Source organism: Dromaius novaehollandiae, chromosome 5 (genome assembly GCF_036370855.1).
Source record: "Dromaius novaehollandiae isolate bDroNov1 chromosome 5, bDroNov1.hap1, whole genome shotgun sequence".
NCBI lineage: Eukaryota > Metazoa > Chordata > Aves > Casuariiformes > Dromaiidae > Dromaius > Dromaius novaehollandiae.
The window spans coordinates 29,519,463-29,537,993 of NC_088102.1; the positions used below are offsets into that span (position 1 = coordinate 29,519,463).

General features: G+C 39.0%; 1 protein-coding gene across 1 annotated transcript in view; it reads right to left on the reverse strand.

Moving 5' to 3' along the window:
* Positions 1-661: 661 nt before the first annotated feature.
* LOC112980341 (signal recognition particle subunit SRP54) overlaps positions 662-18,531 on the reverse strand; it is a 36,420-nt gene continuing 18,550 nt past the window's right edge. Inside the window, exons 16-17 of the mRNA XM_064512361.1 lie at positions 3,788-3,885; positions 662-2,943 (exon numbers count right to left, since the gene is read on the reverse strand). Coding sequence (XP_064368431.1) covers positions 2,731-2,943; positions 3,788-3,885 — 311 coding nt within the window. The 3' untranslated portion in view covers positions 662-2,730. The remainder of the gene's footprint in view (positions 2,944-3,787; positions 3,886-18,531) is intronic.

Below are 18,531 nucleotides of genomic sequence, written 5' to 3' on the forward strand. Positions count from 1 at the left end.
CTACTTGGCCAATACAAAGCCTCCCACTTAATTCTGAGTAGCTTCTGGTTATGATGGCACTGTTGAAGGCTTTTGTCTTTACAGCCAAATGCTTATTAACAGGTAGTTTTAAGCATTTTCCTTCTGTATGTGTCCAGCTGTAAGTGTCTGTAATAGAAAGGATAAGTAAATAACTATTGAGCTGATTAGATAATTATCTACTTAAGAGGTTCACTGATGGAAATAAAACAGCATAGCTGTAGGTCTAGTTAAAATTAATCTCAACACCTGCATAAAGGCTTTTCACCAACTTAACCTCCTGTGTAAGTACTTTATGTAATTTAGCTTAATTATACAGCTGAGCTACAGCAGTAGTTAAAGCAGTAAAACACTTTTTTACTCTTTTCACAAATCTGTTTCAACCCTCAGATAAAATTACAATAGATGCAGGCCAGAAATGGTTACCATCCTGCACTATTTATTAGTGCCTACATAGTTTAAGGTAGTGCTGAACAAGTCAGGTAAATTAACAAGTACTATGTGAAATTATCAGGGAAATATAATACATTGAATTTCAGTGCTTGGATGTGTGACTCAAAATGAAACAGTGAACAGGCAGGTACTCCTGTGTGCAGGCATAAAGTTTAAGAGCACACCAGCTTAAAGGAAAAGCCATAGCCAATTTCCAGTTCAAAAATTATATTAAATATAAAATAACCATTTAATGCATTTACAGAAAATTAAAGTAACCACTTTCATACAGTTTGCAAAAACTAAAAGAAGAATTAAGTTAAGGCACAGTGAGTAATAGAGCATTTTATACAAAGAAGTTAAAGCCCAAGGCAGTGAGGGCATTCCTTAATGCAACAGCTAGGGAGGAGGAAAAAAAAAATCACAACTGACAATTTCTTGGAGAAAAGCAAAATATATCCTTCAGCTGTAGAGGTTTTACTCTTGAACTACTAGAGGCTTTTTACATTTGACACAGTACAATAACTCCCAATAAGATTTTTTTATGTATTCCCCAGGTGCTGAACCAAGCTTTTCCTTGCAGATATTCAGGGCTAAAGAATGATTTTTGCACAGCTGTCAGCACCCTCTCTGTATCACAGTTCAAAAAGAGGCAAATAACAGAGCATCAAAACAGACTGAACAGAACGGCTGGCCAGTTCCTCCTCAGAAGATCCTCTGGAGTGCCAAGGGCAAGAGAGAGAAGTTGTGCTGCACAGGGCACTAGTTTAGGCAGAGGGTTGTCTGAAATACATATAACTGAGCTACATAAGGTCTAATACCAGTTGTCCTGGCCTGTGACATTACAAAAGGCTCTCAGGTTAGCTGGTGGTGGGACCAAGGCCATGGATATATAACAATACCCAACATGAGATTTCACTGAAACTTGGATTTTTTTTTTTTTTTTTTTTTTTTTAAGTCTCAAGGATAGAAGTAATGATTCACATGGTAATTAGTATGTTTTTTTCTACTTATTTATCTACAAGCATTCTGCAGAGAAAGTGATTGGGACAAAGTTACTTATTTCCTTGCCTAGAACACCAAAATCTGATCATCTTAAACATTTCTCTTTTACACATAGAATAACAGTTACTGCAGTAAAATCCCTTTAATCAGTATTTGAGGCTGGTTAAGAGATCTGGAAGTACCTGCATTCTGCTTCCCCAAAAAGAAAATTTAGTATCTTTCCAATATTAAGGCAAGGCCTTCCTTTAAAAAAAACAAAGGAAGAGTCTTAAGTTTGGTTTTGTAATTTACAGTTATTAAAATGTACTCTGCACTATAGGGGAAAAACATCTACAACAGCAAATGCCTTACTTGTAACCAAACATTAAAAAAAGTCTGTTCGGGTTAATCACGTACACTGACTCAGGTAATTTAAATCAAAACCCCACATTTTTATAGTTATGGGTTGGTATCATATACGATGGCCAGTAAACTCAGTATAATTTAGCAGACTTCAGTTTACTTCCAGTTTACTTTCAGAGCATGTTAGAAATATTCAAACAGGTAGGTCTCTATTAAGCCTTACAAACAGAGTAAGAATGTCTTAAAACACTGCTAGTTCTGTAGTTTGCTATAGCACTGAATGAAACAGCTGAGCACTATTAACCTCTGGGAATGGTGATACTAGTTGGTTAGTAAGTTCTTAAGGGTGTTTATAGCCTCCTTTAACATAAACAAGTAAAGGCTTTCAGTAGGCCGTCAAACCTAGTTAAATGTAAAAGCTTGTGACAACAACAACAAAAAAAAATACATGCATAGAGTAGTGACAATAAATAGGGGACTCTGGAAGCTATTACAATGATTTGCGAGTTACAGGAAAAGGATTCCTACTAATCTATTCACAGAGAGCCAAGTTGCAAACAACGTGCAAATCAAAAATAGGTGTTCAGAAGTAGAAAACAGCACTGTGTCTGCACTCCACAAGTGTCAGAGATGCACAGCAATTCAAAGAAAAGACATTTTTACTTGCTTTACACAGAAATTGGCTAGCAGATTCAATTCAGACCAAATCTTAGTAGTGCAATTTTGATTTCAACAGAAGTGCCAATTTGGCAGAATGCCTCAGCCTTTATTAGGCAGATGGACTGAACAGACATCACCTAGCTCTCTCCTGATGAATAAGAATGCTGAGAATTGTATTTTACTGAACAAGTATAAATCTATTTTTCCTGCTTCTTACAACCAGATTGTGACACCTGACACTTCCTATTTCCAGTATTATACAGAGCTTTATGCTTAAGTAGGGACAGTAACGACATCTTGTTTATTTTCCACAACAGACTGGCAGTCTCCCTCAGTTTCAAAGTTTAAATTCACAAATGAACTACATGTTGTTGCTTCAGGCTGGTCTGTCTGGACAGGAGCTTCAGCCTGTGGCTTGTTCTGCTGCTCCTGATGCTGTCTTTCTGCTTCTTCTGACATTTTGTTTTCCTGTTCCTCCTCTTCCTCCTTAAAAAAAAATTAAAGAGAGATTTCACAAGCTATTATTTATTTGAAGTAAATGCTGTTTACGTTCACTTTAAGTCTTTCCCTAAGAACACATTAGTACCTGTTATAAGCACATTTGTTCTGCCAGAAAACAGTCTGTAGTTTATCATAAGATGATGTTTCTCATTATGGAAAAAATTCACCAAGGATTGAACTGTGTTACATACAGATAAAATGACTGGTGTCTAAATAAGTATTTTTTAGTCAAAAGCAATAGAGGGATAAATCTATGAACTATAAAGTATTTCTAGCTCTTAATAAGTAATAAAAAATTACTAAAAATAAAAAGTAAGCAGTAAATCTTTAAATAGGTCTTACATCTCTTACAGATACAGGTTATTGAACTTTTTTGCATCAATCACTGTCATTCCTTTTCAGTTATGTTTTAGAACAAATGGTAACAATGCTCAATTTACCCTTGATACTTTGTAGTACATGAAACAGAACAAGTTTTAAGTTCAAAAGTATATTAATAGCAGCCTCCTCTTTACAAAGTCTCCAGTAACTGCTCAGTTCAGCTTTCTCATACTTTGGAATTCAAAATGAATTGTACAAGGGAAGCAAATATAACAGTGGTCAGGACCCAGCTAGTTCTAAGACTGATGATCTGGTAAGAAAATGCTGACAGATAAGCAAGCATAAAATGTGCATCAGATGAAAACTGAAGGCAAGCTGAAATAGGGGTTCTAAAAACTTAACCTTTCTTTAGTCATTAATGCAGAAATACAATTTTTATTTTTGAAAATGACAAGTAAGGTAAGTAGAGGGAAAAAAAAAAGCACAAGAACTTATCTCACACACATACCTCTTTTTTCATTCTGTAATACTCATCAATGGCATACTGGTATTTTGGTGTACTTATCCCCAAAACAGATGCGATCTTTTCCCCAAGGAAGTCACAAACTAAAAACAGAGAGAGGTTTATATGTGATTAGTATCTAGAAGAAAGTTAGTAAGTTCTATTTTAAAAGGTATCATCCTCTTTCTTGAATGGTTTTCCACAGTCACTACTTCACTCAAAAGACCAAAATAAAATCTACTGTGGAAATCTATTTATATGGAGTTATTAGCTCAATATACTAGTAACTGTTATGATACAGAATGCACAAAAGGAGAAGAATATGGAATCAGTGAAAACCTAGATGGTGTGAGTGTTTACATTCTAATAGTTGTAGCTTTGCATCTAGCTTTATTTTGCTTTGAGGTCAGTTAAATGGAAAGTCTTTAACTGAACTTTAGCTGAAAATTAAGGTTAGACAAAAATATCTAACTACAAAGTGTATTGACATTTCAGTCTAATGGTGCCAAGCAACTAGAGAATAATTTATTGATAACATGCATATTTTAAGCCAGTAGCAGTTTTAGTGATGCTCTGTGTTGCATACTGAAGGATTGCCAAATTTTCTTTAGCTTTCAGCTTTCTCAGTTTACAAGCTGGAGGCTACATGCAGCATCACTTTGCTAAAACCAGTAGTTTACAGTCAGGAGTATGGAAGAGAGGCTCTTATCAGTCAGTTTCCTGACCATGATGATGACTACAGTATGGGTCACTGCATAAAAGCAAACAAGAAGTCCAATATATTGCTCTTCAAATTACAAATCTGTCCTGAGGATGCAAATGAGTTAGTTCTCAGCAGTATCCAGTGAAAGCAAATTAGAAGTTAAGCATTTTAACAGTTCAATGAGTAGTCACACTAACTCATTTTATACACATCTTGAAACACTGAGTTCTGTGGAGAAGACCAGTTCAAATAACAAATGTAAGCGGCAAAAGTAAAGTAGGAGGAGAGAGAAATATGTAGTAATATTCCAATTCATAAAAGACTACTGAAAAGTGGAAAGCAATATCAACCTTTGTATAAAAAGAACAGATATGACAATGAATTGTTGATTGAAAAGAAAAAAAAATAGTGCCTAAGGCAAAAGACTACATCTCCACCCAATAAAATGCAAACTCATTCATACTTTTAAAAATGGCCAGCAAATCACAAAGATGATTTACACTGTGTCAAGATGACACTCAATATTCATTTGCAAGTTTACCTGAGAAGTAAATAAAGCAATACCTGACAAGGTTGATGTGGCAACTCTTAGCATGTGAAACCATAAGTAGGGTCCCCATGTAAGCGTCGTCTGAAACAACAAGAGTAGTAGTAATATGTATACCTGTATGTTCATGGCACATAATAATAATAATGCAAAAGCTCAAACACAGATTCAAAAGAATGATCTGCAACACTGACTGTTTGACAGCTACCAAAACACTGAAGTTACTGTTTTTGCTTTAAAATAAGTCTAGACCAGACACACATGAAGTAAGGTATCACTGTAAGCTATAAAGCTAACCATTGCCCACATCGGGGAATGTGTATTTCACTGCTTTCTGCTTCCTGCTCACAAAATTAGAAAATGACAAGCACCCAACTCAAGCTCAAAATAATTCCTACAACTAGAAAGACATTTACATGATGTTCAGAGAATTCTATTTCAGGCCTGTCAGGGAAATAGGCTAACCAAGTATTCCTTAATTATTAATAAAAAAAAAAAAAATTTTTTTTTTTTAAACAGAAGACTTAAAACAAACAAGTCAGTCAAAAAAAAAAAAAAGAAAAAAAAAAAGCCTTCACAATGGTCCCTGAGGAAGAAGCTGCTTCCAAGTATCTAAGAACCAATACGAATTATCATTTGGAATTGTACCCAAATAACAACAAAATTCTGACCTATACTATACATCCAGTAGCTTGTCCTGGAAAGCTAGTCAGCTATCCAAAATCGAGCAAGAGGCCTCCCTCCTCATGAGCCCCACCTGCAGACAGCAACAGACTAGCCTGAAGGTCACAGAAATTTGGGTGACTACAGAATAATCACAACCACACAGGAAATACTGCAGCGTCAAGACAAATCACGAGAATTATACACTGGAACTCAACATTTAGAAACTAATGGGAACGTACAGATTATCCTCTTCACTGGGGAAAGAGGCCATACCTCTCAATTTTTACAAGCCTCTTAATGCCAGAAGAAGGAAAAAGCAGATAAAAAAAAAAATCCAACCTACACTAACAACTCTCTACGCTTTCACTTTTGTGAAAAGACAAATTCAAATTTCCTAGTAACTAAAACATGTTTATAGTCAATAGTCTGTTGTATTCAGGCAAGCTCTTCATTGTACATTTCCCTCCGTAAAATCTCCATAGACAAACTTCCCTTGTGGAAACTAGCAACGAAAATGTCAGCTCTTACTAATTGAAACCCATTAGTTCCACTCAGTTACATACATACTTATAACTTGCTCCTAAAAACTGTTAGGTAGGCAAGATAGGTTGATAGGTAAGATCATAGAAAATGGTACCTATCCGTATGGGACAACAAACATTTGCAGTACAGCTACAGAAATTAGTTGGGATAGTCTAAATATGTATAACAGTGTGCCAGTAACATCTTATGTATGCACATAATCTATTAGACTTCAGCGCTTACCAAGCATAGCTCCTATAATTCAGTATAGCAAGTAATCATGTGCTAAGCTAGAAACTCAAGTTGAGTAAGCAAAAAAAAGCCAGATCTTGAATTTTTGGCAGTGGGTTTGGAAAATATCTTGCCAAGGTAAAAATGTAAGCAAAACCAGCTGCTGTTGCTTTGCACAAAAGCACTTCTAGCCTGTTAATTACTACTCAGTTGGCAGATAGGCTAACGACAATCATTTGAATTTGTTTAGTTGAAGAAGTCAAGAAAAGTGCTGGAAAAGCTTGTTGTCACAGGTGCAGATAATGGCATTGACAGGCCTCCATACAATCCTTCATAATAAGATGACAACATTAAAAAACATTCACACAGTGCACAGGGCAAACAGAGTCCTGCTGTGCAGCAGTAAGCAAGAGGCTGCACCTATCCCCTTAACATTCAAGAATAAAAAGATAAGCTGAACTTCAAGGTTACAGAAGTAAATCAGATGCAGAATCTTCTAACACACTACTGTAGTAACAAAAATACAGCTAAAATTTGAGTCTCTGCATGCAATGGTGCAGAGAGATTCTTCTCATTTCCACTAGTCTGCCACCACACAATTAAAACACAGTTCGGTATGTTAGAAACAATTCACTTCTGAGTATAACTTCATAGAAACCTCTGCTCTGTGACAAGATGTGTCCATAGTGCAACCAGACACTTCTTCACCCATGTCAAGTAACACTTTGCCAGCCCCTATAAGCTATAAAAGGAGTATTCTTTCAAGTGTCTCAGAAGACAATATAAAACCAAGACAAAAGCTACTTCATGCAAATTCAACAGGATACAGGAAATGTTTTGGAGAACAAACCACTGAGGACAAGCTGGAGAAAACACACCCAAGAAATAAGCCCCCTTTCCGTTCTTACTTCCTCAGGGTACATGGGTACAATTTTCCACAGACACCCCAAAGACCTAAGTAGGAATGGCAAATCTGAGGTGAGAAGAGGTACTGGAGAAAACAACAATTCTGTTCTTACCACCCCAGAAGGTTCTTATGCAGCAGCTCTGTACAAACTACTCTGACTCTATGAAGTAGCTTTAATGCATTGAGTATTACTTACATAGCAAAGTTAGGTCTCATTAATGTTCAATGAAAAACAACACCTAGATATTGCATTTCAACCTCCTTTGGCCACAGAAGTCTTAATGTTCAGTCTTCCTAATCAAAGCAAGGATACTGTAATACCTTTTTTTTTAATGGAAATAAGGTGCAGCAGTATAAAATACAGGACACCCATTTATTACAGGAGAGAAAGATGCTAGGAGAGATACTGCTTCAAATACACATCAGCTAAATGGAAGATTTCACAGTTATTACATTTGGGTTTTAGATTTCAAAACATTTTTAATGTACAATTTTAATCTGAAGCTCATACTCAATATGATCTATCCAAGTCTATTCACCTATAAAAGATGTTCCAGTGTTTTTTAAGTAGGAATGAACATAATGAGTTCCACCATTTACAAAACCAAGAGGGCTAAGATTCAACAACAGAACATTATGTTGTTTCCTAACACAGGTCTTCTGAAGGAAGCACAACACCCTCTTGAGCTTCTGAGTGCACCATGTTCCTCCACAGGAAGAATCCATATCCATATTTATTTTTGGCAAGTTTCAGTCCCCAATAACATTTCAACTTCCCAATGAGTCCATGTGTTTGTTGTTGTTGTTCAGCGAAAATGGCAAAATTAGATTAAGAATCATTTTTTGATTTAAGAAAAACAATTCACGTATTTGAGAGCTAACATATACCACCAAATGGACACTTCTCCATTGTTTACCATGACAAGATGCATATTAAATGAGCTAAATTCATGACCAATTGGTCATCAGATATTGTTGTAATAGATCCCTCAATGAACACACCATGTAAAACTGCAGCATCTAAGGTAACAGTCAAAACAAGATCAGAAACACACCCTTCTACCTCAGAAAAGCTTTTAGCGCATTATGAAATATCTATTATTTAGTCACTGACTATTTCTCTCCCTCATCCCTGCCTCCATCATCTCTAAAGTCTTGAAAGAAAATTAGTTTAACAATCCTTACCTAGCATAAAAACTTGTGCTATTAGACGTTAAGCTCCTTTTAACTACAGGATATCAAGATAATCTTCCTGTGAGAACATGCTTCAATCTTTTCAAGCACTGAAGGTTGACAAAATCAAACGTTTTCTGCAGCTCTGTGGCAGAGATTTTCTCAGAATGAATTCTAAGGTTATAATCAACAGTTACATCGCTTACAATTGCTCTGCAAAGACTTACACTCCACCCTCCGCTCACTCATGCAATAAGTGAATGGAACAAAAACTTCGTATCAAATGGCACTCCAGGGATAAACAGAAAAATTATATTCTAATGCAGGTCTTGGTGGACAGAAGCAAAGGGAGATTTACACGTATTGTGTAAGCAACTAACAATTTTTGGACAGAACAGAAGATACAGTTAAAATTAAACCTTTTACAAGCCTCAAAGAGACAAAGGAGAACACTCAGGTAATGTTGAATGCTATTAACCAAAAAGATTCAGAGAAAAATTTATTCTGGATTCATCTAATTCTTAAAACAAATACAATAGAATGGACAATCCAGTCCAAGAATGTTAATTAACTGAATGCTGACTTCTGTAAGTCAAGTACCGGAATTATTTTTCCAGAGCAAAACATAAGACTCAATAGTTCATGTGAATTTGTTTTGTTACAAATGGCAGCAGCACATCATGTACTGAGTGCTTTAGTTAACACACTATCGGAATATATCAGTTACTCATTAAGACAGACACTGTCATTATCTGCTTAGCTCTAAAACATAATGAAACCAAGGTAGCTAGCAAAGAAGTTTCTTTATAACATGGAAAAATACGTTCCCCTCAAACTCATTCAGAACCTGTGAGGATGCCAATACCAGCTGAGCTTTGAAGTTTCATGATGTAAAGTTTCTATTCAAAATATTAAGTGTGCTTTTTCTAAAAATAAATTGGACCAGAAACAGCTATTATTTGCAACATACTTTTTTGTATCCCAACTGAGATAACAAGTTTTAGACATGCTGGTCTCAGCAAACTATTTAATTGCTTTTATAAAAATCCTACAATAAAAACATTTTTAAGGCAGCTGTTGGCTAAAACATCAAAGCTCAGCTTGTTCTAATATTTCTTCAATTCATTGGCTCAGCTGGGATACATGAAGCATAGAGCAGATAAGGTAAACTTCAGTCCTTGGTCGAATCAAGTTTAATCTGTCTAGGTAAGAAGCAATGCGTAATAAGGCACACCATGCTCCACAATAAACTATTCTGGTTTTGAGGGTCCTTTTATTAAAAAATGTAATAAAAATTAAGGATTTCATAAACAATGGAAGGGAGGAAAAAAAGGAGTCTTAACTGTGCCATACAACATACTTTTTGGTATTCAGAAAAAAATCCCTATTAGGAAAGCAGGAGAACCACCACACAGAATTTCTGGCTCTTATGAATGTTTGAGGTGTTCTTTAATTAAAGTGTCCATTTGTACAGCAGTGTGTACTTCTCTGGCCTCACAATGCTTACATCAAGTCTCCTGAGCCTTCCATCACTGTAACACAGTAAAACAGCTCTACTGAAAGAGACACACACAAGATTTATATACATCTGGTCCCCAGCTAACTATAGTTGAAAAATCTCTCCTTACACATCTTTAGATATGAGACATGATCTGCATAGTGGGGAGCAGATCTGACTCTGAAGATATCTGAATATTACCATAACATTCAGTAACTTTTTCAATTCTTGTACTTTGAGAAGATCACTAGAAAAAAAAGCAGCAAGGTAGCTTAACATCATCTCGTTCAGAAATTTAACACATTTATTTTCAATAATGATGCTTTAGGTAACTATAAACTTTAAATGTACTTTTATACTGATGCCTTTCTACTTCATCTCAGGCTGTTATTTTTCCTTGTATACATGAACTGCCCAATAACAAAGTAATACTGGTGTCATAAATCCACCCAAGATTAAATGAAAAAGCTTCATTTGTGAATTCCTAGGAACCTGAGTCCCAGACTCCCATAGTCTCCTTGCAGCTCATTCCTTAACTACTACTTTTTCTTCAAGCTAAATTCATCTTATAGAGAAGAACTGATTCACAATCCTTTCCAAAGCAAACCCTGCATGCTTGCAGCACTTCTGAAGAAGGGAATGAGCAGAAAGTCAAACTCTTCCTTGCAAAATCCCTCCAATAAGGCCCTGCTGTTGTGGGATGGAAACAGATACAGATAAACACAGGACCTAGCAGAACAGTAATTAAGAGCATCAAACACAGCATTTCTTCATCACAGATTCCCAAAGTGTGGTGCACAAGTCATTTCAACAGCAGATGCTTTTGTAAAGTAGAGAACACAACACAGATTTCTGTGCATGCAAAGGTTCTTATCTGAAGTATGGGAACAAGCACCTTTACGCAGGCACTTGCCACCAATGTGCAGTCAGGCAGGACTAGTTACTGCACAAAGCAACAACTCCCAGCCTACTTGGCTGCGCTCCACCACACAGGAAAGGATCCAGCCAACTGCAGTTTCCACTTCCAGCTCAGTGCGGGTGAGCAGGCCAAGGCAGCGCCAGGAAGACAGCCCCATAGACAGGCAAGGGAACAGGGTATAACAGTAGTAGGAGGGTAGCCGAGATAATAGTTAGTGGGGATGTCAAAGGAAACATATGAGACTTGAGATGGGGAGAGAAGAAGAGACGGATGAATTACCTCTCCAGCACTGGCTGCCAGAGAGCTGGAAACCACTTCTGCCACTGCTAGTACACACAGCTTCTCAAGTTGCAAATCTCTGGACTACAAAATACATTGATTGACACCCCAACAGAATTAAACAGAACTATATTTCATTTTTACCTATGAATCACAGAAAAAAGGGGAAATGTAGTAGTGCGTGTTGAAGCTATTAAAATAGAGACAGTTTCAATTGTCCAAACACCACTTTAATATGGACCAATAAATACAGACTTCATTCACAGGTCAAACAGGTCTTAACCGGTTAAAATGTAGATGATGAACTTTACATGCATAGACTAACCGGATCCTTTAAAACTTGTTTCTGATATTCACGAAGCACATCAGCTTTTTTTTTTTTTTTTTTTTTTGACTTCCGCAAGTCATCTGTTTCTTCTGCTACTATGCTGCTTTTATTATATTGAATACTGCTATGCTAACGTTAAATTACAAGTTCAACTCTCCTCTGTCACCAAACCTAAGAAAACAAATGCCTTCCCTGCAGTTTTTTTTTAAACAACAGTACGAATCAAGGAGACACCAAGCAAATACTATTAGAGTGGGAAAAGCTGGAGAAAACAGATTAGAACTGTGAAGAAATTAAACCCATTTCTGCACTATCATCTAAGTAGTCCTACTGGCATTAGCAGGACTACTTCAGGGAAGGAGGACTCCAAGACAAAAACTTCTCAGGAATACTTCTCACAGATTTCTCAGTTTCTACAGCCAATCAAATTACGTGAATCTTTAATGCACTAAATCAGATCTGTGACATAAAAATTAAAGTATAAAATGCTGCTAGTTATCCAGTAAGCCAGGAGGAGCAATTTATTGAATAAAAATACCTACAGGATCTACAGGAGGCAAGAGGTCTTTTTTCTCTTGTTCATCTTCCTCTTCATCTGTGCTATATTCTTCCATTGTTTCTCCACTTGCAAAGTGAATAACCCTCCTTGGAATTTTTTTCTTCTTTCCTATGACACCCAGCTCCACATTCTCAAAGCCTCTTTCTCCATTTGCAAGTTGCTGTAATGAAAACAAAATCATTATTTCAAGTACAAGCTGCTATATGATAAGCTGCAAGACAGGAAAAAATGTCCCTTGAAAAACTTCACAAGGTATTTAAAATATTTTAGATTGTTTAGGATATAAAATGGATATAAGCAAGAACTTGGCTGTAGGTGAAGGGTACTGCTGAAAGATTTTTGCTTGCAGATACCTAAAAAACTGATCTCACTAAAAACAAGCAAACAAAAAGAATTGCCTTATTTCACTATGGATGAGAGGTATTAAAAACATTCTGTTCAGAAAACACTCAGTTTCTTAGCAGGAATTTTCTTTACAAAATTTGATGAGTAGGTAAGTGTTAATATTTAAATGTATTGCTTGTTTCTGAATTAATATCTACTGAAATTAATAAAGCAGTTCATAGCTTATAGTTGTCTCTTTGCAAGTTTAGATAGACACCTCCAGTTATAAAGCAGAACTGAATGAAGAGTAACCACACAGCCAGACTCAAGCTTTAAAAAAATGCACCAAGGAATCTGCCTCTGTGGGCTTTCGTCAGAAATCATCTTGTATGGTCCCTTGTACTTACAAAGAACAACACTTACTTTTGTGGCTAAGGACATATGAAAAAAAAGAACAAAGTGAAATCTCTTGGTTTTTTTCCGTCCAGCTGCTGAATACTACAATGCAATCTTCGAGTCACAGATGTCAGAAAAAAAATACAGTTCTAGTTCAAAGGCCGATCAGCAATTCTTCAGGCTAACAACTCCTGTTGCTGGAGAGTTTTAGAAAGTATTTGTATTGTACCTATCAAAACGGAGCCTTTGTCTGGGTAGAGCTTTTAGATATCAGTTTCAAAAATATTTCCGTCTCACAGACAAGCACATGGAAATCAGGAAATGTTAATCACATGGTTTTAATGTGCCATAAAGGTTTGTTTAAATGGGTGAGATTACATAATTTAAAAATGTATCATAATGCATGTATGCAAGAAGATCTGTGCATGAGTAAACACAGAATTAATGATGCATAAAATGGTCATGTTCCAATTTTTGAGTTCTTGTCTATGCAACCATAACCGTCTTCACAGATCATAAACCAAAATTCTTAATAAAATGTTTTTTCACATAGTTACAAGAAAGCCCTTACTCATTATGAGCATGGTACCACCATTCCTGTCACTTATGCTACATTACATAAATTTTCCCCTGGGACAGGAGAAAGCTGTGGAGAGCAGTACCTTCCACTGTTTTCCTCCATGTCAGGCAACAGATTTTTCTCATGTCCACAGAGAAGAGGGAGAAAAATGAACATCATGTGCCAAGCTCCACAGTGTGGAGAAGGAGCACACATCCATCATCTTTCCCAACCTAATACAGCAGCTTCAGAATACTGCAAATCATGGCAGCTTTCTGCAGTGCATCTTCAGTTACTATGGCGCACTCTGCACACTTACTCTTACAGGAGCCAAGCAGAAAGAAGCAAAAAGTTTCAACAGTATAATTCAGCTGAAACAGCACTACATTTTCATACAGAAAGACACAATTGGCCATCCTGGGCTCAGAACATTCTCTGCACTGAGTCTCAGTCTTGCAAACAGAGCAGTAGTAGAATATCAAAACTAGAAAAATACGAATGTTGAAAAAAGTTGGACAACCTAAGTACAGGGAGCAAATACTGAATGTCAGCTCTGTATTTTTTGGAGCAAAGAGCACTGCAGAATCAGTCTTTTACGAACATTTCACAATCCTTTTTTGGCCCAGTACAATGATTCCATTTTTCATGTTTAGTCGTAGTACTGAAGGGCACTATTTCTTGTGACATAGCATCACAAATATTATTGTAGTAAGCAGCATGAGCCTATCCTACAAGCTCCTCTAAAGGCATGGTCTCTTCTGATCTTGGATCATTTAAGTCAAATGCTTCATATATATTCTGTTTTAACTTAGGAAAAATATATTTAACATTAAAAGTTCAAAAAGTAGGCTTTATTTCCCGGTTATGGAAATTGTACACTTTTCAATGCTTCCTGCACTACACTTCTATGACCTACAGTAACAAAAACCCAGCATGGCTGATACTGGTACCAAGTTTCAGACAAATGCAATTCAAGAAAATAAGCAGATAAAGTTATAGACCCCCTTGATTTAAGGGGTGCAAGGAATGATGAATCCATTGCTTCTTTTGGTAATCTGGTTCAAAGTCTTAAGTTATTAAATAAAATAATTCAGGTCAGTTGTTGCTTTAGTCATTACATAGTCAACAAAACCGGATGCTGTTTTTAGTCAACACTGGCATTTGTGGTTTAGTTTTTACATGCACAACATTGATGGCAGCCAACACTCCCAGCTGCAGCAGAGTCCAGCATCAGTTAAATTCACTTGTCTTGCCAACATGATCTACCCAAAATGTGGCATCTATACCACCAAGTACCATTCTACACTACAAATATCATCTAGGCTCACTTTGTAGCTGAAATATTACAGTATCTGGTGCTTGAGGCTTTACAGATTTCATCTTTCTTTCCAATTCAAAAAGCTGTTGCAAACATTCTTCTAGTCTACATCTTTGTTCAGGTTACCACCTTGTTTTTTTTTTCCACAGGCTTGTCCCTCTCCAACACATGAAGATGAACTCTTAGCCTCTCAAGACCTGTATAACCTCATTCTATGAAAGTATTAACTTCAGTTTCTATTCTGTCACTTACTAAACCTGAATGACAATCCCCTTGGTGCTTTCTGCCACGCTACCTAACACTCTGAAGGAACTCTCTGCGAACATCACACAGCTATTCCCTTTCTTTTTTCAAATGCCCCCTTGGAATTTTTCTGTGCTTTATGACATCCATACAAACCTTGGCTGTGGGAGAACCAGCAAGCTGAAACTGCTGTTGATCATTCACCATTTTTTCACCCACTCTCTCATCTCACCCTTTGGCCAGAAATGCACAGACAGCAGGGACCACTTTGACTGTGTTAGTACAACAGCCAGCACAATGGAATTTCAGTCCAGAGTCAAAACGCCATAAACGGCGATTAAGGACGCGGCGTGCCAGGACACCTGCAAGTAAGCTAGTAGAGCTCTCACAACTAATATTAGCCAATACTATAATGTGCAGTTTTCTCAAGGGAAGGGAAGAGAAAAAGCAAAAAGTAATAGCGGGATCAGACAATGCAGTTTGTCCTATCTTAATCTGCCAGACTCAGCTACTGTTAAGGCAGTGTATGACCACACAAGAAAGTCAATGATGTCCACTTCCACTCAAAAAGATGAGTCTACTGACCGGACAGTGCTAGTTGTTTTTTGTATTTTTTTTTAATTATGTCAGTAATGCTTAACAAGAAATACTTCTAGTCTTGCTACCTTGACTGCTTTACAGATTTCATTTCTGTTATTGTTTGACAGGGATTTTTTGGTTTTGTGCCCCCCCCCCCCCCCCACTGTATACCTTGGCTTTCTACACTTGTGTTTCAATTAACATTGAAACAGCAAGAGTTTTTCTGAAACAGAAGACAAAAAAGTGAGAGAGCCAGAAGATGGTTATAAGAAAAGAAATCCTAGTAATTGCAAGCATTAAAAAGATATCATAAGCAGAGAAGTTGCAGTGCATAACATTTTTAAGCACAAAGCTCAAGCTGTTTCAAGCGTCATCAGCAGACAGGAGAGCTTGTCAGGTTAAGCCCACCCAAGGCCTGACATCCCTCCTGCGCGAGGCAGGCGAGCTCCCCCACGCCTGCTACCTCAACAGCACTCACTAGAAGCTGAAACCTGCCTTAACGCAACGTTTACCAGGCCCGCTTGTAAGCGGCATTATTTACCGCGGAAGCCGAAGGCACCCGAGTCGCGCGCGCCCGCGGCGCACGTTAGCCACAGAGTGCCGCGCGGACGGACAGCCCCCCCCCGCCCCAACGGCCAACGGCCAACCGCCGCCCGCAGCGGGGAACCGACCGCGCCGGCGGTGCGGCCCGGCCCTGCTCCGCGCCCGCCCAGCCGCCTGTCCTCCCGCTCGCGGAGGGCGGCCCAAGTCCGCGCTCCCGGCCCCACGCAGGCCGGAGCCCCCCCGCCGCCCCGCCCTCTCCTCCGGTCTCCCCGCCAGGCCCCGTTCCTCGGCGGCGGCGGGCGGCCTTGCCCTGCGCCGCCCGGCAGCGACAGAGGAGAGGCCGCACCGCCGGCCTCGGCGCCGCTCACCTGCTCGGGCTCCATGGCGCAGGCGGCAGCAGCGGCCCCGGCGGCAGTGCCGGCGGGGGGCGCGCAGTAGAGGGTGATGGCGGACAGCCCCTGCTCCATCCTCCCGCTCGCCACGGCGCCGGGGGAGGGCGGCAAGGCGGCAGCAGGCCAGCCGCGGCCCAGGCTGGCGAGCAGGCGGCGGCGCCGCCCGTCACGCGGCGGGGCGGGCGCGGCGTTGCTAGGCGACCGCCGCGGCCTGCTCCGCGGGACGCCGCCACGCCCGGCCGCCGCACAGCACACGCCGCAGCGCGCCGCGGCCGGGGCCCTCTGCCCGGGGCGGGGAGGTGCCGGGCGATGCACCTGCGCTGCAGCTTTTCAGTGCCCCATGCAGGCGGGGGGATGTTGTCTGCCACTTTGGCCCAGTAAGCTGGGAGAGGGAGAGGCGCTGTTGGTAATCAGGCAGCGCTGTTCAAGGAGAATGCCAGAACTGTGATGGATTTTGATCATTTTTATCTTCTCTCCACGGTACGGTTCTGATCTGAACCAGGAAAGACCCCGGGACGTGAAGGAAGACGCCAGCTGCCAGAGAGCTCACCTGGGCTCAGCCCTTATGCTCCTATACCACGTTCACCTGAACCACTGCTTTTATTTGATAAATAAAGCCTGTTGCCTGGACAAAGTGCAGGATTTTACCTCAGTGGGTAGAAGCTTCCTTCCCACCGACCTCTTTCCTTAAGCGTTCACTGAGGCCTCCCTACTGCTGAGCACCTGTGGCCAAAAGGCACATTAGCCACCTCCTAACTGCTCCGAAGGTAGCTGGAGAAGGAAGTGTTCAAAACATCTTTTTTATGGAATGGAGGAGCGAATTGTTATTTTTAAAAGTAAAGACTCAACGGCTGTAACATGCAATGCAAGTACGTGCAGTAGGAAGAGCTGTCCTTCAGTCCTGTATTAAGTACAGCTTCCAAAGAACTATGGTTTGTACCATAGATGGGCTCTTAAGCCATTTCTTAGTTGTATCAAAGCATTATCCAGATCACATGACAAATTAAGGTCCCACATAGAGCACAACAGAGATGTACCAGCTGTACAATTATGCTTGTAAAGGCAGAAAAGCAATTCCCCTTAGGAAAACGACTTAGGAATCTGTTTGCCACAGTATTCCACAGAATGTACTATCAAATGTATAATTACAGAAACACACCTGACAATAATTAAATTACTATTTTTGATACTTCATGCCTAAGCATCTCTTTCATATGCTAAAGAAATAAAACTGCAAAGAAAAAGCTAGTGTAGTATAAGGACATATAAATACCTCTCATCTTTAGTTAAGAGTCTAAATCCTACTTAGCAAGTACCAGTTGAAAGATCTATTAAAAGTCAATATTAAATCAGCCACCAGCTAAATTGTTCTCCCTTGCTTGTACTGCAGTGATAGCAGCTGTGCAGTAATACTGAGGTTAATGTTTCACAGAACAATTGGCATTGACAGCTTAGACAAATTTAACAGATTTATCAAGTGTCAATATTGAAAGTCCTGAGGAAAGGTAGAAGGACCATTATCAGCAAATAAATAATGCAGTGTTGTGGCAAAAGCACACCTATGCCATTTGCTGACTATGATTTTGTGTAAGAAGGCAGCAAATTGAAAAAGCATGCACCAACAATCCATGAGTTGGATCTGTTTCACAGCTGGCAAGATCAAAGGTCTTCCACTAGAACTTTTACAGAAGAAACACCTTTTTTTTAGAAATTTTATATCCACCATCTTCCAGAGAATAAACATGCAGCAGTTACCTACTTCTGTATTACTGTGCACTGATAAGCATATGCATTTCAAAGTTTACTAACATACTGTAACGAAAGAAAAAAGGGTGACTATAGGATATCACTAATTTTGAAATAAGGATACAATTCTAAAATAGAACTACTTTAAAAAAAAAAAAAGCAAAAAGACTCGAGCTTGTTTTGTATGTTAGCTCCTTCTAGTGGCTTTCCCTGGGCACTACAATTACCTGACTAAACACTTCATTGCTTACTTCAAATTCCTTTAGCCACTTGTCCAGATACCAAAACAGCAAAAAGACTGGTCGAAACTTCCACCAC